Source organism: Sebastes umbrosus, chromosome 12 (assembly GCF_015220745.1).
Source record: "Sebastes umbrosus isolate fSebUmb1 chromosome 12, fSebUmb1.pri, whole genome shotgun sequence".
Lineage (NCBI taxonomy): Eukaryota > Metazoa > Chordata > Actinopteri > Perciformes > Sebastidae > Sebastes > Sebastes umbrosus.
In genome coordinates, this window is record NC_051280.1 from 25,910,712 (window position 1) to 25,933,344 (window position 22,633).

At 39.1% G+C, this 22,633-nt stretch overlaps 1 protein-coding gene across 1 annotated transcript; it reads right to left on the reverse strand.

The window, feature by feature from the left end:
- Positions 1 to 1,802: 1,802 nt before the first annotated feature.
- Positions 1,803 to 19,216, reverse strand: LOC119498706 (WW domain-containing adapter protein with coiled-coil-like). The gene is made up of 13 exons (XM_037787744.1): positions 18,874 to 19,216; positions 17,160 to 17,193; positions 13,470 to 13,659; positions 12,795 to 12,886; positions 9,781 to 9,896; positions 9,480 to 9,577; positions 9,072 to 9,350; positions 6,355 to 6,471; positions 5,652 to 5,800; positions 5,334 to 5,425; positions 3,846 to 4,035; positions 3,275 to 3,402; positions 1,803 to 3,186 (listed from the first exon to the last, which is right to left on the reverse strand). Exons 1-13 carry the CDS (start codon positions 18,912 to 18,914, stop codon positions 3,117 to 3,119), a joined length of 1,596 nt encoding a protein of 531 aa, XP_037643672.1. The 5' UTR covers positions 18,915 to 19,216; the 3' UTR covers positions 1,803 to 3,116.
- Positions 19,217 to 22,633: the final 3,417 nt, after the last annotated feature.

Consider the following 22,633-nt stretch of genomic DNA (forward strand, 5'->3'; position numbering starts at 1 on the left):
ACTTCATTTAAACTTTAAACGGGCTACAAGACTTTGAACTATTAAACTTGTGTTCAGCTTTCTGATATTCCAATACAATGTCATTCAGTCGCCTTCTTTTCAGGCAATACATTTCAGTTCTCAGCTGCTCAGTGTTTAGCAATGCAGTTCATCTGTCTGATGTTAACACAAAGCATTTCTTCTTTCAGCAATTTTAGGCAATTCCTTTCAACTTCGCGCTTGGAATGTATTACAATTTAGCTTCTAGCTTTTCTGGCAATGTATTTACGCTCTTAGATTCTTTGGGTAATGCAGTTCAGCTTTTAATTCTGGCAGTTTTATATTTCAGTTTCCAGGATTTTCAGCAGTGCAATGCAACACATTCGAGGTTTTAGGTGTTCAGACAATTTCAACCTTCTGCATTTTCAACAGTGCTTTTAAATTTATTTCAGCTGTCAGCGTTCACATGCATGTTCTGCAGGAAATGCATTTTGTTGTTATCATCTACCATCTGCATACCTATATCGTGTGGTAGAAAAGCATCACATAACTTTGCTCACCGAGGTCAGAGTCTAAGCTCTTATCTGTGAGCTCCAGCCTACGTGTATGTCAGCAGATGGAGCTTGACTACCAGTAAAAGAATCAAAGACATGGTGGTAAATGTTAATGTTTCGTGCTAATTTACAATCACAAATGCCTCAGAGTTGGCCCAGATTAACAACCGCCCGGTCAACTCGATTCAAATCTTATTCAGCCTTCTGCTTTTGTTTAAACTACATTTCACATGATGACATGTTCAGTAATAGCTTTTATAATCTGATAGAGCTGAGAGAGCATAAATGCACATACAGTAAGCAGAACCAGATTCAAGGTAACGTGTTCACTGTCACCATCTTGTGGCCAGAAATGGAGCAGCACTCCTTCAGAGACTCCACAATTGAGACACATTTATAGAATTTTAATGCGCTAGCGGCGTATATGTACGACCGCGGACACACCTGCAGCCGACAAGTCATTGACAAAGTGCATGGTCTGATCCCATCGCACATACATTTCCCTAAGCTGTCAGCCCAACCCTCCTCTAGCTGCATAATTACACTTTAATTTAGTAAAATTACAAAATGCATAATTCATCAGGAAATGTACTCAAGGCATACACACACACACACACACACAGTCCTGTTTCCATCCCTTCAGAGGACATCGCACTGACTTTCATTAACTTCCTGGAGACTTACCCTAACCCGAATCAATACTTTCCTAATCCTAACATTAAACAAAGTCTTCACCCTAAAATTGAATGATTTAAATAACGGGGACTTTCGCATTTTGTCCCCAAAAGGAAGGAGTCCCCACAATGTGACTGTGTAAACAGATGTACGTCCCCACAACATGGGTAATACAAGAACACACACACACACACACACACACACACACACACACACACACACACACACACACACACACACACACACACACACACACACACACACACACACACACACACACACACACACACACACACACACACACACACACACACACACACACACACACACACACACACACACACACACACACACACACACACACACACACACACACACACACACACACACACACACACACTCAAATGAGCAAGCAAACGTCAAGCAAGAAGTGTGGTATAATATTTTATTCTCATATTTTATGGAATACAAAGCCCCCAACCCCAACCACCCCCCTCCCTCCCCCTTCCCAAAAAAAGTGTGCACATCAGATCTGGTGGAAACTATTCAAGGACAAGGAAAAGAACAGGCGAGAGACAAAAGGAAGTTGCTTTATGGGTGTGGAAGTGTACGACTGCAATTTAATGTGGTGTTCATATAAAAAGTTTACCCTCTTCATCATGAATGAAGCCTTTTTAAAAAAAAAAAAAAAGCGGCCGAATCTGGCTCGAGTCAGTTGATAAAAGGGCTGCAGCCACGACAGCTGAACAAAACAATGATTAAACAAAACACGAGTTGCCTTTTTTGAAAAATAAAACGTCTTTCATACGATCTTTTTCCCCCATTATGACTACAAGGACGTGTTCAATCATGTGCAACAATAATTTAGCTTTACATGACTGTGAATTCAGTCGCTTTTCTATTCTTTTACACAATCTCTTGCTAAGCTGCACAAAAGGAATGAAATTTATCCCCCCCCCAATCTGACTTGGGAGAGAAACAAAATGATAACAATTACACAAAAAAAGAAGACGAATAGCAGAAGGGGATAAGATAACCAGCCAGCAGGGCTACAAACGAATGCAACCCTCATTATGCACTAGCAGCCAACCTAGGTCCAATAATGTAGGCTCTTTCAAAATGGCTTTGAAACATCTGGAGTGTGTTTGACATAACTAGCCATAACGTCCCGGTAAATCTGCACCACTGGAACCAGATTCCCACCGACTGGGACAAAACAACTGAAGCACATTTAAGTATTTTCAGAAAAGGTCTGGCCAAAGGTCTTCGCTAATCTCATGACATGTAAAACCAACCAGCTCAAAGACGCGCTGGGATGGCAAAAACCACGGACAAGTATAGTGAATTAAAAATAACATTAGTAACATCACTGCCATTGAATCCATACATTTCAATGCAAGTCCATTTCAGATGATCGGGGAGCCCCCCCCTCCCCTCCAAAAAACTGTGTCACACCAATTATTATGAGATGGTTTTGTTTTAGTTCATTTTCCCAAGAATGAATTGTAATCTTTTCCTGACCACTACACATCAAAAACACACCAGAAAACAAGTTAACCCAATACAATACACACAATCCAAGGTTCACAGTCTGAAAAGGTGCTGTTTGAAAAGAGCCTCAGGTCCTCTATGTCCACTGGTTTACGTGTCCCGACGAGAGCAATTCATGTTGTGGACACTGGAAAAAGAAACTTTTTTTTAAAAAAGAAAAGGAAAAAAAAAAAAGACATGTTCAGGATGATGGAGCTTCACTTCGTCAGCCGCCGTCTCGTTTGTCTTCTAACAGCTTTTCTCAGTTGCTCTGGTGGGGGAGAATGAACAGGCTGTTGGCAGCTTGCTGTCCCATGTCTAACTCCTCTTCTTCAATCGTTATTTCAAATCCATCCGTCCCTTCTCTGGGGCAGGTCCTCACACCATGTACGAGTTCTGGTTCTTCAGCTTGTCCAGCTCTTTGCTCTGCTGCCTCAGAAACAGGATTCTGTAGTCGAGGGAGAAAATAATTATAATCAAATGTGTGATGCGAGTGTCCTTTATGAGCTAACGTGGATGCAAATGTTTCGCCTCACCTCTGTTCCCTCAGCGTGGCCTGAATTTCACACACTCTAACCAGGGAGCGGAGGTTTTTCATCTCCGTGCAGATCTCAGACATGTACAAGCTGCCCATGTTGTGGATGTCCTCGCGCAACCGAGCCGCCTGACGGAGAGATGAGTGATTATGGATATAGATTTTTCACAACAAACATTCATCAATGCTTTGAGAACAAGGATCAACATTGGCTTACTCAGTCTGAAATAATCAAAACTCAAAGTTTAGTCTTGACCTTGGAAAAAGGTTTAACAGAAAAATGACCACTAAATTGATATTTCCAAAGCTTTCAACCACAGCTAATGGCCTTCCTCTTCAGATGCAGTTGTTCAGTTGTAGTGGAGATGATTTAGCTATTATCGCAACCTTCGAGAGAAAGGCCACAAGATGAGCCTGAAAGCTTCAGAAACACCAGGTAAGTGGACTTTGTGATGACATTTATTTTTGTCACAGACTAAAAGCTGTACTGCTTCCGTAGCTCCGTAATGATGCTACAGCTAGAAAACAGTGGTGACTGGTAACACGTGGAAATCTTTTGCGGCAGACAGTACCTGTTTCTCAGTGTTCTCTGAAGGCCATCCTTGGATATGTCTGATGAGGCTCTCGTCAAAATGAGTTGCCAGGGAGGGCGTGAAGGTGCCGGGGTTTTCGGCCTGGGACTGGCTGTTGCTGCTGCCGCTGCTGCCGCCGGAGGTGGTGTGGGCCAGCGCACCAGTTATGTTTGTGAACAGAATCTCCTGGCTGGGTGAGCAAGACAATGGATTACCGGGGTGTGGACGGTGTAAAATAAAATCCAGCTGCAGTTTCCATAATGTTGGAATGCTGACGTTTCATTTATTTCTCCCCATTTATTATTATCTTCAAACACTGCTCATCATATTTTGATTAAATTTGGGTGAATAACCAACCGCGTCAATGTATTTAGCACTTAACAGCCTGAGAAGTCCATGTAAGAACCTATAATAGTATGTCAAAAAACATAACATCCTTCTGGTCCAGAGAACTACATAATTAGAAGTGGAGAAAGCGTTTTTAGAAACTGGATATGCATTTATGTACAGGGTTCCTACACATTTTCCATTTCAACATTCACTACTTTTCCAGACTCAAATTTGAGGTCTTCTTGGTAGATCTTTGTGACATGGGGAGGATGCTGTGACAAGATTTTACACAAAAGTTTTTCATCCCATTTGGAATTGTTAACCGACCAGGCTTTATATTTGGGATCGTCAAGCCAGACCTCGGAAAAATTGCGTTTCCCCCATTGTGGCCGTTCAGTCCTAAGCCCTACGCAGAAAGTTGGACGACGTTCCACAGTGAAACATTTAGCACTTGGGGCAGAGCTGTTTTGCAGGCTGTGCCCTGGAAAAACAATTATACCACCCCTCTATTAGCACCATGGACAAAAAAATCCATCTCAGGATGTTGAGATGGAAAGGCTTTTTATGCGAGCGCCCGCCTATATGGGCTCGCCGGCCCTGGCTGTGACGTACAGGTGTAGAGGTAGCTCTGCGTAGGAGTGTGTGTTCAGTATCACACCATAGCCTATTTCTTGACGACAACAAGCTCGCTCTGGCCCGCGCTACCTCACACAGTTGCAACATTTTGGCTGCACTGGCGGCTCCAAACGCCATGAAAACACTTAGAAATTCTGAATTTTACATTTTAGGAAACAGAGTAGGGACAACTTACTATATTTCTCCATACTCATCCAGACCTGGAAATTACTAAAATCAAATTCCATACTGCGTAGGAATCCTATATGTAATAGTATGTCTCCAAAAATAAATGATTTCATTATTGTTTACGTCTTTCCAGACAACATTACTCTAAATAATACTCAGACCTCTTTGGAACTACTTTCAACCAACCAACGGTTTCTTTGAAAACTGTTAGGGACACATGTTGCTGTTGAAGTTTTGTTATTGTAATTCAGGTGTCCTTTTAGTTGTGAAAGGCCTACGCGGTTTTTAATTTGTTTGCTTTACCTCCAAGCAATCTATCATCAACAAAATGCCGTCTTGTGAAGTGATTTCTACCTTCTCTGCTGGAGAGTTCTGGGGTCCTCTGGACGCTTCTCTACGGTCTGAGACAGGGGGGCTGATCCTTGTTTACTTGAAGACATGCTGCCCTGAAGAGGGAAGAACAGATGGCGAGGGAGAAAAGAAATAGGAATGAAAACAAAAAAAGGGTGGCGGTAGAGAGAAACCAGGAAGAAAAGATGTAACAGACGAGGGCAGTCATAACAAAGTGGAGGAGAGAGAGAAAATGGGGGGTGAGTCACGAGCGAGGGGGAAGTCCTCCTCCGTTCTTCAAATTCATCAATTTTTTCGGATACTTTTGGTTCTGCGACTCACCCTTGTTTGTGAAGACGCGATGCTGCCAACGTGCACGCCCAGAAGAGACTTCTGGTTGCTCTGTGGCGTGCCGTTCCGTGGTGAGACGTACGGCCGCGGCGATGATGCATCCGACGTCAGGGAGACGGGGGACTGACTGGAGTGCTGGGCTGAAGGAGGAAAACAGGTTCATTACTAAGCTTTCCTTTTGATTCAATCATTTGACACTTTACAAATACAGTCGTGACGAATATCAAGAAATTCAAAGCCGGCAGTAATTTGCTTGTTTGGAGTGGAGAACAACAAGCATATGAATAATCAGTTTAGCAACGAGGCAGCACACAATCCGACAACAACAACTGATTTAAAAGGCTAGTCAGGCTTTCAGGTCGGACACAAGAAGACTTGTGTCAACTTTTTCTGGCACGCTTGACGCAATTGCTATGCAACACATCCTCTGTTCAAGCAGAGGAGGCTCATTGGAATACATGGGAGGACGCCTTTTGTTTTTCCACATAGCTATAGTCGATCTGAAAAACCCTTAAGCGATACACGCAGTTAACTTGCATAAAATGAAGAATTTCATTGACTGAAGGTCAACAACAAATTGAGTACACTGCATTTAAAAAAAAAAAAAAAACTGACTTGCGGAGACAGGGAGTGCAGGACCCTTCAAAAAATTAGTTTGTGTAACAGATGTTGAGAAACAGCGAGGAGGCCGTACCTTGATTGGAGTGCTGAGCAGCTGAGAGCAGAGCAGTGATGTTGAAAGCGGGTCCAGCAGTGAGGAGCTTATGAAGCACAGACCGCAAGGAAGCTTGGGTGACAGCAGCGGCCAAGACTGCGGGGAGGAAAGAGGAAACACAGAAACACACACACACACACACACACACACACACACACACACACACACACACACACACACACACACACACACACACACACACACACACACACACACACACACACACACACACACACACACACACACACACACACACACACACACACACACACACACACACACACACAGGTGAGTGAGCAAGGACGCAAAACAGGTGAGTGCACAAACACGCTGAGTTAAGATAAGAAACATATCATTGGAAAGATTCATCTTTTCCATCAGCCACAGGAGTCGGTTCATGTACGTGTCATTTTACCAGTGAAACGACTATTAAAAAAATAAGAAGAGGTTAATCATAAATGACAAGTGAAGGCCCAGGGTTAGTCACAGCAGAACACAGTCACCCGTTAATAACAGGATCAAAACACACACAGATAAGGGATGGGAGGATTTTTCGCCGTGCACGCAGCTGTGTGCACGTCGTATTGGCCCGAATTTAAGACGGGCTCCGTTTTTTCCGACACTGGTGTTCGGAAAAAGACTTTCTGAAGATACAACACACTTTGACACTAGCCCTGTGAGGAAAGTTTCCCTGAGACACTGTTAATCCGAGGAGAGCAGAGTCCTCATCCTTGAAGTATTTTCCTCTCAGAATCACACTCTCACACACACTCTCCTGTCAGACTCTTGAAAGCCGTCAACAATTATTTCCTCCAGCAGTTAGCATTAGGCCTGTCCTCGACCAAAGAAATTCTTAGTTGACTAACACACGATTTTGATGACTAATCGATTGAACCGACAGATCTGTGAAACTGAGTTTCTCAAAAGCACCACTTTACATCTTGTGTTAACCAGAGATGTGCTCATAAGTTTCTTGGAAATAGTCGACTAAAGCAGAGTTATCACCGCAGAAAGTTCCCCCTTAGTGTAGACGTGATTCTCAGCTGATCCGCGCAGCGACGGCATGTGAACATGCTGTGACATCATCTTCAACGCAATACTCGGTGAATAATTTCAACGGCAACCAAATAGAGGAACATCTGCACTTCTTCTTTCTAAAATCTGGGTTGAGTGAATAATGGTAGCTTGGATAATTAAAAATGGCAGCTTTGTGCAGTATGTCCCGTGTCGCGTTAGTGACGATTCTCTCTAACCAATCAGTGGTCAGCAGTGTTTTAACTCCACCTTCTAGCGTCAGCTCAGCTTGCTTGGAATCTCGACCAATGTGGTGCCAAGAATGGAGCGGTTCATTTCGTAACATCCACAACTTTTGCCAATGAAAACGCAAAAATAACCGTTCTAATGTATAACAAACTGAACTGAACTGCTTGGTGGAAAACGTGCCGTATTCGACTACGAGGGGGCAGCCATAGTTAGCATTTATATTTTCGTGCTCCTCATCATCTGTGACATTGTAATTCTTGGCTGCTTGACAGATTATTCAATCCACAGTCCGTTTCTGCTAACTACAGACGTCAGGAGATGATTTACACTTGTTTTTTAATTCGTCATGAATTGATTTCCTCCGTGGCAGCAAAACCAGTTACATGTCTTCAGAACTCCTGTAGGTTAAGCTGTGCTAACGAAACACTAACTCTGAAAGCCTCACTATGAATTGACTTGAAAACACTCGCTAGTTTAGCAACAATAAGGGGCCGTTCACATGCTGCGTCTAAAAATGTGTGGAAAACGTTGGCCATGCCGCATTTCATCCTTTTATCTACAGTGCTTCGGAGGTTGTGCTACTGTGGCGCCTGCCGTTACTAAGCAACCAAAACACGTGTCTTGCGATGACGATGATGAAGTTGTGGTAATTTAGCGGTAAAAGCCTCACTGACTAAACTAAACAAAGTCAAAACAAAGAAATGGATTTCCAGCACCGTAAATCCCTCACAGTAACATTACTGCTCGATTTCTCTGCGTCAGTCTGGCTGACCTGTCAACTGGATGTTGTGGCGTTCTCGGACAGACAAGGGTGAAGCAAGTAAAATAGTTTGTGGGACAGATCATGAAGCTCTAGGTAGCCCTCCGCTAAGACGATTTTCTCCTCCAGTCCATATATTTACAGAAAGAAAAGATATCTGGCGCCTGTGATTGGTTGTTCCAAAGTTGTTTTTTTTATCTCGGGGCACCCTGAAAAATAGGCGCTTGGGAACGCCAGCATCGCTCCCGCATTTGAGTGCTCCTGCCACGCATCTACATCAAGAACAAAGGATTTGAGGGCGCAAAAAATGCTGCATATGGACGGCCCCGGAGGCCACAAACAACCCGTACAACAACACTCTCTGTAGGAGCCAGTGCTACACCGCTACTCTCTCCATTCAAAAAGAACATCAGATGTTGTGAACATGTATTTGTCTGCTCGTTGAATGAGTTGACTTCTAACTTTTTCAAATGTAATTTCATAGCGTCTTTTTCGGGCCAATGCGGATCTTAAATTAGTATTTAGTATTTTTTTATATACAGCATCACACAAAGCACAAAGTTACATTAAAGCCACTATGTATAGGAAATGAAAATTCACAGCTTTGGTGACCCCCGTGATGCTACCGAAAAAGAACCTGTTGTGTTAAAAGTGACATCTTTTGTGCCCTCACCCTCGTTGAGTTTCGCCATGTCCATGCTGCCGTTGTTCATCTGCAGAGTGGCCTGCAGCGCCGGGAGGAGCTGGTGCAGGAGGGCTGGGTCCTGCAGCAGTGCTGGTGACGGGGACTGGACAGACTGAGGCACTTGCCCCGAAGAGGAGGAAGAGGAGGAGGACATGGCGGAGGGGGTGGAACCTAAAGCGCCGAGAGCAGAGTTCAGGCTCTGAGAAGCAGAGGAAGAGGAGGAATGGCCGGAGTTGGATGCTGTGGACTGGTCCCCTGATGTGGTCTCTGTGGAGACGAGCAGAGCAGGAGAACAAAGTTAACACGATATTTGACGAGGGAAATGTGTGCACCAGAGGACGACGATGTAAGAACATGAACCACGTTGCTTAGGTATTATAATCCTGCTATACTTACTTGTTGAGGCTTTGTCCTGCAAGGCCTCTTGTCTGTAGTCCATGTCCCTGGGGAAACTATTCGCTGCCATCTTGACTGGGTCTTTCTGTCGTTGTTCCCTGAAGCAGATTGAGCAGAAAGCAACAGTGACAATGTGCAAGATGCAGTTAGACTCTGTACCCTAAGTTAATGATATTCTGTTTAGACTGGCACGCTGCGTGATCTTGTAATGCATGACTCCGCATGAGAATGAGAATCTCGATTATTCTTTCATGTTAAAAATTGAATTGGCTTTCTGTGTGCGCATGTTGTCATGTCTTGCCTCTCCAACAGGTCCTTGGGCTTCTCCCATTGGGAGACCTCGGTTCTACAGTTGTAGTAGTACTTCTTCCCAGAGGAGCTGATGTGTTCTGTCCAGTCATCTGCTGGGTCCTGGTGCTGAGATGAGACGAGACAGGAGACGTTATTAAAGCTTCAGTAGGCAACAATTTTTTTGGCATCATTGGCCAAAAAATCCATAATAACCTTTCAGTATATTGTAATTCAAGTGTTCCGAGAGAAACATAGACTTCTGCACCTCCTCATGGCTCTCTGTTCAGGCTCCCTGTGACGGGAGACTTTGGCCAATCACAGGTCAATTCAGATAGAGAGAGCGTTCTTATTGAGCGTTCCTATTGAGCGTTCCTATTGGCTGTGCTCCGGCTGGTGGGTGGTGCTTGGTATGATCACAACATGAAACAATGCTAAAGTATCATGTTGTATGAATTAAGTATACATAAGTATATGTTTCCTTAATAAGTAAGCATCCATGTTCATTTAGTAGGTGAGCATCCCTCACTTTCCACCCTCAATAATGGATAAGGGCCTTTCAGTATAGATGGGAGCTGGTATGTTTAATATTCATGATCATGTATACACCGACAATTCCAGTCATTACAACTATTACAGGAAGAGAATACACTTTGCCTCATCCTGTTTTTCCTATTTACAGTCGCACCGATTTCAATCAAAGCGGACTGATTTTGCAGAGGAGCAACAATAACACATTATTTTATGCTTTCTCCCAAGAAGAAAAAAGGTTAGATGGCCTTAATGAAGATAAATGTGGACAGCAGTAGTAACTGTAGATTATAGCAGGATCTTGGTATTACAACAAACAAAAAGGGATGCGATTTGACATTTACTGCTACTGCCACAAAAACAAGTTTTTAATTGCTGTTTAAGATTTTGCATTCACTCCTGACAGAAACAGAACATAATGTATGTATAGTTTTGAATCCTCTTCAATTTATCCTACGTTATTACCACTGTTGTAACTTACTGCTCACGTCTGCCACAGTTCATTAATGTTATGTGATGCTCTGCTACCCCGAGCCGTTAGGATAGCATAGAGAGGTGGTGAGGGAGGCTTTGAGTCAATAAACTAAAAGTCTTTGACAACTGCAAGCCGACAAAATGTGAGTAGTTATTTTTTGCACCAGCTCATGTCTAATCAAACTGTTCTGGACCTGTGAAGCTCGAAGTAAGGCAGAGAGGGGCAGGAAGGCGTAATTATCAGCAGGCCTACATTAGCAAAACAATATTTAATAAACTTAATCTGTGTCTCATACCATATACCAGTATATGTGTGTTATATGTGGGAAAACGCGCTAAAATAGGTAATAGACTCCTTTCCCATTGCAAGTATGCCATGCTGTTGCACTGGTCTGTTTTTCCCCCTGGTGTGTCACGGATGCGCCGGCTGACACCGGAATCAAGGTTAATAAACAGTGAAAATGTTATGGTGGTTACTGGTTACTTCTTTTTTTTATATCTGTTACTTATTCAGTCTCTCTTTCAAACTTTCAAACTAGAGTTGGTGATTGTTGCAACAGTGGAAAGACTAACAAAGACGTTTTGGTGAGTAATATTTTGTTTCTGTCGAGTTTGAATGAAGTGTGTTTTACGACGATCAGCCAGGTAAAATTTGAATTGTCTGACTGGAGTCTGGTGGCTTTGAGGAGAGCATATTAATTGTATGTTTTGTATGTTAATAAAGTATAATAATTGTCCAAATCCCTATTGATTTTATTATTATATATTCACCTCAATGCACATAACATAACTTTGCACCGGGTTTCCTGTTTCTATCCCTGCTGATTGGGGCTGGAGCCGATAAAAACCTGTGAGTGACTACTGCAGTCATTTATCCCGGTGCGAATGAATACCGATTGTAACCTTCCCCACTAATGACAAAAGCCAGATGTTGGTGTGTGTTAGTGGGTTTTTTGTCTAGTGGGAAAGGGGCTTTAGAAAGGGAAGGCTCTTTCTGTGTTCCTTAGTGGATTTCTTTTCCTCTCATCTCTCTCGTGATGGACACACAAAGGTGAACAAATGAGGAAAAACCTGCCTTTTGGCTACACAGTTGTCACTTGCTTGTAGAAACCACACTGTGTATGTAGCACATGCAAGTTCACATTTGAAAACTTTTTTTTATGTTGTCTTGTCATGGTGTTTTTGACTTTTACATATATACCACTCTCCATTGTGTATTCACTTCAAAATGATAACAAATAACAGTATACAGTACATCAACACCACTGGTTTGCTATACCATATTAAACCCAGTGTTGGAAATTAGCACCAGCCTCCAGCCAAATGCTGATGAAATATACAAGTGGCTGCTACATTTGCTTCACTCAACAGCCTACAAAACAATGATAATCTATTGAATGGCTGGTAGATTTTGGAAAAAAGGTTAATTTCCACTAAACCTAGATGATTAGTTCATCATTAGGGGTGTAAATCACCAGTTTCATCACGATACAATATTATATTGATTCTTCAGACAACAATGCGATATTTGCTGATATGACAAAGTCTGCCACGATAAGATTTCGATCTGATTCAATTCAGGAGCCTGCGATTGGGGGAGATGATGTCATATTTCATATATATTTGACAGTTACATTTATATCCACTTACAAAAAGCAACTAAAAAATGATTTGACAATTTTAATACTGGGCTCTTCCAGACATCTAAATGAAAAACAGAGGCAAACCAGACAATGATAACTATTGAGTGTTTGACCTTATCGCTCGGCACAACTGAGTGAGATATAATAATTAGATCATTGAATATTTCAACAAGGAGGTCTAACATCTAACCACACCATCATCTCTAATCGAGGGAGCCAGTTACATAAATATGAAGTTTCGATCATCGTCTGCACAGACCGAGAGAGAGATGCCTCTAGTACATAATGTCCCACATACCATGTTCCAAAGTAGCGTGACAGCAATTTCTACAGGAAATGCTGAGGGTATATCATCAGATAAAAGTGGACAACGTCTTACCCTGTCTGCAGGCTTGCTCTGAGTGGCATGCGAGTCGGAGCCATGGTGGGAGCTGTTGTTGTGAGAGTTCTCCTGAGGAGAGCCGCTGGTCCCTGCAACAAAGCCATTCATCAAGTCACAGAAGTTACGCAGTGTTCTGCAGAGGACCGAATCTTAGTGACGGATGCAACTGCCAACTCAGAAACGCTTCGTTTGAGATCGTTTTATGTTTGGCATTCTTTACATTTGAGCAGTGATAGCTATGTTGTGATCTGATAGCAGGGAGATGACAAAATAATCTAAAGCTTCACTTCGTTCTCCCTGTCAGATTCTAGGTTAATGTTTTGCTTTTGGTCAAACTCTGCACCCACGTTGGCTCCAAAGTGATATGGGTTAGAGTGCATATATGACAAAACAAATCCACACTGTATGTCAGAGATCAACACAAAAATAATGTTAAAATGAACCTTGGGGACACTGTTATTCATCACAAGACTCAAGGGATAAAGATTTCTTGGTCAGTGTACACAATTGATTACAGAAAGATGAAGCTGAGAGCCATTAGTTTGCCTGCAGCTGTAAGCATCTGATGTTTTCTATTTGTCTGAGGTTACTGAAGGGCGAAGATGCTGCCTTTTCCTTCTAACAATCCTTCAAGACAAAACTTGCATGCATGTGTAAGACCACCAAGCTTACCATTTTTTCCTCTAACCGCATGAGAGGTTTTCGCCTTGCCATGTCCCACGCCTTCTCCATGTCTGCTGACGGGACTTTCGTCGGAGCGTCGCAGCATCTTGTAAGGGGGCGTAGGGTCCGATGAGCTGTCGCGCACCTTGTCATAGCGGTGAAGGCTGCTGGACTGGCTCTTTGGCTGAGATTTATGGGTCTAGATTGAAGAAAACATTGCAGAAAGACTTGTTGGCATGGGTCATCGTTTCCTTATTATTGTTTAAATAAATAGCATATGGGTAATAAATAAGGCTGTCAAAGTTAACGCGTTAACGCAATTCCGTTTTAACACCACTAATTTCTTTAACGGGACTTGCGATTTGTAGGTTGTAGCCGTTTTAAAGCTAGAGTGAAGCTACTGGCATCATATGAAACGATAAAATCTGAGGAATCCATTGGTACCAAACATGTCATACTAGCTTGTCGTGAAAGAGGCTAAATAACTCTCCAAACTTACGCTAAAGTTTGGCGAGGAAAAACTGGCATGGCCATTTTCAAAGGGGTCCCTTGACTTCTGACATCAAGATATGTGAATGAAAATGGGTTCTATGGGTACCCACGAGTCTCCCTTTTACAGACATGCCCACTTTATGATAATCACATGCAGTTTTAGGGCAAGTCATAGTCAAGTCAGCACACTGACAAGCATTTAACCTATTGGGCTTGAGTTTGCCATGTTATGATTTGAGCATATTTTTTTATGCTAAACCTGTGAGGGTTTCTGGACAATATTTGTCATCGTTTTGTGATGTTAATTGATTTCCAATAATAAATAAAGACACACATTTGCATAAAGTAAGCACATTTGCCCACTCTCATGCTGATAAGAGTATTAAATACTTGACAAATTTCTCTTTGAGGTACATTTTGAACAGATACAAATTGTGAGATTAATTTATGATAATCACGATTAACTATGGACAATCATTAGAATAATTGCAATTAAAGAATTTTAATCGATTGACAGCCCTGGTAATAAATATTAAAATATGAGTGTACAGCCATGGTTCTCTACCTTTAGTCACCATTAGTTGTAAAGTTAATAGATTGAGGATCATCCGTGTGTGGCAATGTTCAAGGAAGGAGTACTACACTGGTGTAATAAAAATGTGTCATACCTTGACATGCCTGATCAACACAACATGTTTAAAGGTCACATATCATGTTCATTTTCAGGTTCATACTTGTATTTTGTGTTTCTACTAGAACATGTTTACATGCTGTAATGTTAAAAAAAAAAACTTTATTTCCCATTGCCCTCTCCCGGTTTCAATCCCTGGGTCACAATTCTCCCGTATTTCTCCCGATTTATGGCAAATCTTCACACTTTTTTTCCTTTTCGTTATCTTAGCCTGTTTCTGGAACTGAACAGTGTGTGCAGTAATCCCTACTGTTTTCACCAGGACGACAATAAAGCTACACCAACCGTCGTTTCCCGGTGGAAGAGAGCAGTCTATGGTTTTTCCACTATTTTTTCCTCTATTAAAAAACACATTATTTTCCTTATACTGTCTGCCTGAATATACCTGTATTTACCCTCTGTCTGAAACGCTCCGTTTTAGTGCATTTCAACGGAATTGCGTTGCTGGGCAACAGTTTGGGTCCATGTTTACTTCCTGTCAGCTGATGTTATTTATATACACTGCAACAGGAAGTAAACTGGGACACATTTAGAATGTTTACGTTTAAAACCGTGTAATGATCTAAATATTGTATATTTGTGACATCACAAATGGACAGAAATCCTAACGGCTTGTTTCAAACGCACAATTTCTGAATATGGGCTGTGTGTTTTTCTCTGTATAGTGAGTGTTTTGATAGTTTAACAGTATTTATAAAGCACTTTAAACCTGCTTTATAATATAAAAGACATGAAAATCTCACTCTTCTATAATATGGGACCTTTAAGGTACATTTTGAAAAGATAAAAAATGTGAGATTAATTTGTGATAATCGCGATTAACTATGGACAACCATGAGATTAATCGCAATTAAATATTTTAATTGATTGACAGCCCTAGTAATAAATATTATAATATGAGTGTACAGCCAAGGTTCTCTGCCTTTAGTCACCATTAGTTGTAAAGTTAGTAGGTTAAAGATCATCAGTGTGTGGCGATGTTCAAGGAAGGAGTACTACACTGGTGTAAAAATGTGTCGTAATGTGCCTTGACAAGCCTGATGCTATATCAACACAACATTAATTTAAGAGCAAACTTTGCAAGCTTTACAAGAACATTACACAAACTGCAGTAATGTGCTTTCTATAGAAGGTTTTGAATGCCATGTAGATTAATGTAAGTCAAATATTTAACTGCTAGTGGTTTATTTTGTTCAACGGGATTATAAAGTGACAATGTAAGTGTTCACTGGAGGTCAGACCTGACTCACACCATAGACTAGAAAAATGTATATAAAGTTTAAGTATGGTTACTGCATCTCTAGCATAACTAGCTAGCTATATGAAGATTTCAGTTTATAATTTAAAAAAAAATTGTGGACAGTATTCACTGCGTTCACAGGACCTCTTTGTGCTCTCTGTCCCAAAAGCTCGGACAAAATTGGGGAAAGGGCTTTTGCATATTCTGCACCCTGAGCCTGGAATTTGCTCCAAAATGACCTAAAAATCAAGGAGCTGGTATCATTTAATATTTTTAAATCTAAAATGAAGGCTTTAGAAGCAGATTATATGGCATGCCAATGTTTTTAGCCCCCTTGTTGTACAGCTGACTCCCAGAAAAGTTCCTTTTTGTCCCCCCATTTGTTTTTGGATAGTTCTCTTTTAATGCAAATTGTAGTGCTTTCAGTGTTTGTGAATAGTATTTTATCTCTATTTGTGTCAATGTGTCTGCAACTTTGTGTTCTTGCTGCTGACTGTCTTTGCCAGGTACTCCCTTGGAAAAGAGGTTCTTAATCTCAATGGGACTAAAGCTTAAAACTTTCCTGTTTGCTGCTGCCTTTTATTAAACCAGATAATGATCTCATGCTGCACTAGAGCTTTTACTCTTGTGTGTTATACTCTATTTGCTCTTTTATTTTTAGCTTGTTTTTATTTTCTAATCATTAATGTTTTTAATAACTGTTTTAATTATGTCTTAATGTTCTTTTGCACTTTGTCGGATTGTTCTTGAATGTTTATGTAAAGCACTTTGAATTGCCCTGCTGCTGAAATGTGCTCTACAAATAAAGCTGCCTTGCCTAACCTGGTTAAATAAAGGTTAAATAAATTAAAGGAAAATTACTGCACATTGATCAGCTATATCAACACAACATTAATTTAAGAGCAAACTTTGCAAGCTTTACAAGAACATTACACAAACTGCAGTAACGTACTTTCCAATGGGAGATTTTGATAGCCAATATTAGCTATTTAAATTAATGTAAATAAAGTCTTTAACTGCTAGTGGTTTATTTTGTTCAACAGTATTATATATAGTGACAATATAATAAGTGTTAACTGGAGGTGTTAGTGAGACCTGACTCACACCATAGACTAGAAAATATATATAAAGTTTAAGTATGGTTACTGCATCTCTAGCATAATTAGCAAGCTATATGAAGATTTCAGTTTATAATTTTAAATGGAAATTACTGCACATTGATGAGCTACATTAGTGGGAAAGTAATGACAGGTGATTGTCATGTGTGTCATCATACCTGATAGGATTGGGAATCCCTTCTGTCGTTGCACCTGTAGGAAACACACAGAACTGTTAGACATGGTTAGGATAGTTTTTGTTTAGCTTAGCAACACACCTTCTCTTATATATATATATATATATATATATATATATATCCTTGACGTGAAATACACCCCAAGAGCAACTTTGTTTAAATTTTATTTATTACATCTACCCTACCTATTTTAAAAGTGCAATTACCTCCATTTACATTACATCTATTTTTATATTTTATACTTCTAGTGTATTTATTACATCTACTTTACCTGTTTTATTTACTTTATAACTATGTGTGTGTTTTTACCCGTTATATGTTTTATCTGCCTCGTTTAGTCTTGTCAAGTATTTGTTTTTAAAGCACAATGACCAGAAGTGGCAACTGTGAATCTTGTTGTATTTAATACAATGACAATAAAGCTTTCTATTCTATTATAAATTGTATTTATTACATCTACCTTAACTATTTTACAAGTGCAATTACCTCTGTTTACATTACATCTATTTTTATATTTTATACTTCTAGTGTAACACTTCTGTTTATATTTATTTATTACATCTACTTTACCTGTTTTATTTACTTTATAACTATGTGTGTTTTTACCTGTTATATGTTTTACATGTTATATGTTTTACCTGTTTTATTTACTTTATAACTATGTGGGTTTTTACCTGTTATATGTTTTACTTGTTATATGTTTTACCTGTTTTATTTACTTTATAACTATGTGTGTTTTTACCTGTTATGTTTTTACCTGTTTTATTTTACTTTATAACTATGTGTGTGTTTTTACCTGTTATATGTTTTACCTGTTTTATTTACTTTATAACTGTGTGTTTTTACCTGTTATATGTTTTTACCTGTTATATGTTTTACCTGTTTTATTTACTTTATAACTATGTGTGTTTTTACCTGTTATATGTTTTTACCTGTTATATGTTTTACCTGTTTTATTTACTTTATAACTATGTGTGTTTTTACCTGTTATATGTTTTTACCTGTTATATGTTTTACCTGTTTTATTTACTTTATAACTATGTGTGTTTTTACCTGTTATATGTTTACCTGTTTTATTTACTTTATAACTATGTGTGTTTTTACCTGTTATATGTTTTTACCTGTTATATGTTTTACCTGTTTTATTTACTTTATAACTATGTGTGTTTTTACCTGTTATATGTTTTACCTGTTTTATTTACTTTATAACTATGTGTGTTTTTACCTGTTATATGTTTTATCTGCCTCGTTTAATCTTGTCAAGTATTTGTTTTAAAGCACTGACCAGAAGTGTAAACTGTGAATCTCGTTGTATTTAATAAAATGAAAATAAAGCTTTCTATTCTATTCTCTATATTCTAAGCTAGCTAGCTAACCGGTGATTAGTTAGCTAGCCGTTAGCTTAAGTTAGCTTGATTTGCCACCTTAGCAACAGCTGTTTACTCATAATGTCACTATTAGAAAACAACAGATACTGTTTATAATACATGATAACGTTACATAACATTACCTTTTATCATGTTAGTTAGCTAACTAGTGGATAAAGCTACAGGAAATACCCGGAGTCCAAAGCTAATGTGTTAGCTCGTAGCTAACTGCTAGATAGCTAACGGTTAACGTTCAAATAAACACTAATAAATAAAAGTAAACAAATAGGAATGAGTTTAAAAACATAATGTTTGAGTGGTTGATTTACCCATCGCTGACTCTGGTTGGTTTCCTTGCATACATCACCATCAAGGCCGTGGTGATGTGTGTGTGTGTGTGAGGGGTGAACCGTGGCCTCCTGTCTGTCTGATGCTTCTCTTCTTCAGCTTCCTGATAACCTGCTGACTGTCTATCCTACCAACACAAGACACTGGGAAGCCGAGCAGCAGCTCTGCATAGCTGGTGGTCTTTATTGCAAACCACCCTCTCAGTGCACATCATCTGGTGCATGTAGTTATACACGGAGAGAGACGCTTTTAGCTCGGCCGATTTAGCTTCAGCGGAACAGCAGCAGAGTCAGGAGGAAGAGAAGACTCCTCTCTAATGTTGAGATGGAAAAAACACAGGTTCCGGTTGGATGTTTCAAAATAAAAGAATTATTGAATATGGTACAACCCTTATTGAGTAAAGAACAATACCACAATGAGCAAGAATACATTTGTTAAACTTGTTAAAATTCAAGTTTTAGACCTCCTTATGCAGAGCCGTAAAGTTAAAGTAAATAACAGAACAAAAAAGGCAAATTGTGTCACTATATTGGAAGGAATGACTTATGAAACCATACATTTTGAATACATTTAAATTAAATGTAATTATTATTATAATTTAATTTAAAATATTTAAAATATTATTATTATTATTATTTTTACTATTATTGTTTTTCATTGTGTTATGAGGTGATTACAAAACAGGTGAAGACACGTGCAGGGACATATACAAAAAAAAAGATATTACTGTATACAGAGAGAGACAAAAAAAGAACAAAATTAAAACAAAAAACAAAACAAAACAAGGGGAAAAAAGCAGGGTGAGGAATGTGTTTGTGTGTCTGTGTGTGTGCATGATCAAGATAATGGGTGTGTGAATAGCACTCTTAAATACACATATACTGTACATACGCACACATATCTATACATACACATACAGATATCTTTCCTTTTATGTGTATAGGATAGGGGGAACAAGAGAAAATAAATAAAGAAATAAAATAAATAAAGAAATGAGTAAAATAAATGAATAAATAAATTCATTAGTAAAATAAATGAATAAAGAAATAAATATACACACACTTAATAATAATGAATACAAATATTAATAATAATGATGATGATGTTATGATAATATTATTTTTCAAATTTTTTGTTGATACATCGAAAATAGGATCCTCTTAGCATGGCAAATCAGAACAAAAAACGACACAAAAAAAGTGAGATTTGTGTTCTCATATTATGGCAGTGTTAAAGCTGCGCTCTTATTCTGAAGTAAGCCGTTCATTTCCGGTATTAGCCTAGCTGTCTCTGGCTAACGTGACGCAGCTGAAAAGGCAGCTAGTTGGTGCTGAGGACTCGTGAGGACTCCTCCTCCAGTTCACATCTCGTTGGCTGGAAATGTTCAGGGACACACCCACGGTCTGTCTGTCTAGCTAGTCTGCTCTGTTGTCTCCATCTCTATACATTAAAAGGCTGCAACACTTGTCCTCCATGTGCAAGTGTGTCCAATACTGTCTTTTCCTCCTGGGACATTTATTTATTTTGCACAATTTAAGACTATACAACATAACAAAAATTAATAAATGAATAATATACAGTGCAGGAAGAGGCAAAAAACCCTTGGGCTTATCTGAAGCCTCCACCTAGAGACAAGATTAATAGTGATAACAAACAATTTGGACATGGTATATATAATAACAACAATAACAATACAGTAAATATATAAAAAAAAAAAAAAGACAAGTGTGTGTGTGTGTGTGTGTGTGTTGCATGGAAGTGTATGGTTAGTGTTTGTGAGGAGGATATTGATTTAAATATCTAAAAAGACTTCTGGGCAATCGTAACCAAACAACATTGTGAGTGGGAAAAAAATAAAAAAACATAAAAACAGATATATGGACAACATGGGGAAACATGGAGCCGCAAAACATTTGAGCATTGTGATGAAGGTAACACAGTTTATAGTCTAAGTATATAGAATATAAGTCTAAAGCAGTGAGGGCCAAAGAGAAAATGTATGACGGAGTATCAGGGCCACATTGAGGGAAAAAACATCTGAGATTTACAGAATAAAGTCGTAATATTACGAGAAAAAAAAGTCGTAACATTACAAGAATGAAGTCATAACTTAACGAGAAAGAAAGTCGTAATATTACGAGAATAAATTCATAACTTAACGAGAAAAAAAGTCGTAATATTACAAGAATAAAGTCACAACTTAACGAGAAAAATGTCGTAATATCACGAGAAAAAAAGTCGTAATACTACGAGAATAAAGTCATAACTTTAAGAGGAAAAAAAGGCGGAATATTACGATAATAAAGTCAGAACTTTACGAGAAAAAAAGAAAATAACACGTAAAATTACTACTTTACTGTGAAAGTATTGAAACTCTCATTCCACAGGGAAATACACAGCTCGTATTCAGAAACTCTGCGTTTGAAACAAGCCGTTAGGATTTCTGTCCATTTGTGATGTCACAAAGCTACAATATTTAGACCATTACACGGTTTTAAACGTAAACATTCTAAATGTGTCCCAGTTTATATCCTGTTGCAGTGTATGTAAATGACATCAGCTGACAGGAAGTAAACATGGACCCAAACTGTTGCCTAGCAATGCAATTGCGTTGAGATGAGCTAAAACGGAGCGTTTCAGACAGAGGATAAATACAGGTATATTCAGGCAGACAGTATGAGGAAAATAAAGTTGTTTTTGAACATTACAGATTGTAAACATGTTCAGTAAAAAACACAAAATACAAGTATGAACCTGAAAATGAGGACGATATGGGACCTTTAAAAAACAGAACAGCCATGTATTTTATCACCACAGAGAAAAGTGTGAAATTACTGTAAATAGAAAATAAAATAAAAGTACTGAATGGATGCAACTGCTGGCTGACCTCAGATTCAATTAAATCTGTGTGACAGTCATATGTGGAAAGTGATGCCCCATGCTTGTTGATTGCTGTATCGATTGCCTGCTGGCTTGATTTAGGTCAGACCTAACACATATTGATTGAATAAGGACACAGTTTCGTTTACTATCCGGCCAGTCAAACACCATACAACCTCTCTCTACAAGTGGACGTTCAAATGTAGCTCATACTCTTTAGGTACTAAGCGATCTGGCCTGCCGGAGCTGGGCCTGATGGAGTGCACAGTCTCTGGTGAGTGCAACTTATAGTTTTGTGTGGATGTATTGAGCTGCTTTCCTCTGCTTCAAATGGACATAAATATGTGCGTTACACTCCTAATCTGTACCCTAGATTAGTGGTATTAGTCCAAAACGTATTCATTATTTTCTCACAATGTTTTAATTTATTATCTGCTATTAAAATAATTGAAAGAAACAAATATCAGTGCGGATATAGTATTGTATTTCTCTAGCCTTGGTCATTGAGGGATACCGGACAATATTTGTTTACAAATTCTATTTACCTAACAAGCAACTCATGCTTTTCAATTCAATTCTGCATATTTGTTATGGTTACATTTTCTTAAATTGATCAAAATCATGACCTGAGGGAGGTTAAAAATCTATTCACTTTGAGTAGAGGACATCCAATATTTATCCTGTAGTATCAGAGTTATGTTTTCATCCTTTGTTTGATGTAAGTTAATAGATAAGTAATACTGACCAATCAGTCATGCAAAAATGTGAATATTATTGGTAAAACCTTTACTGATTTAATAATTTAGTGGCATAGCCGTATGGTCAGTGGAACAGTGTATTATTACTGTAAAGGTGAAATAT

Excerpts from the sequence above, each read along its gene's own strand:
- LOC119498706 (XM_037787744.1), bottom strand. The coding sequence starts at position 18,914 with ATGGTGATGTATGCAAGGAAACCAACCAGAGTCAGCGATGG. Across the intron at positions 9,351-9,479 it reads GCAGGACAAAGCCTCAACAA|AGACCACATCAGGGGACCAG; the intron begins GTAAGTATAGCA and ends TCGTCTCCACAG. Across the intron at positions 5,426-5,651 it reads TCGCGTCTTCACAAACAAGG|GGCAGCATGTCTTCAAGTAA; the intron begins GTGAGTCGCAGA and ends TTCCCTCTTCAG.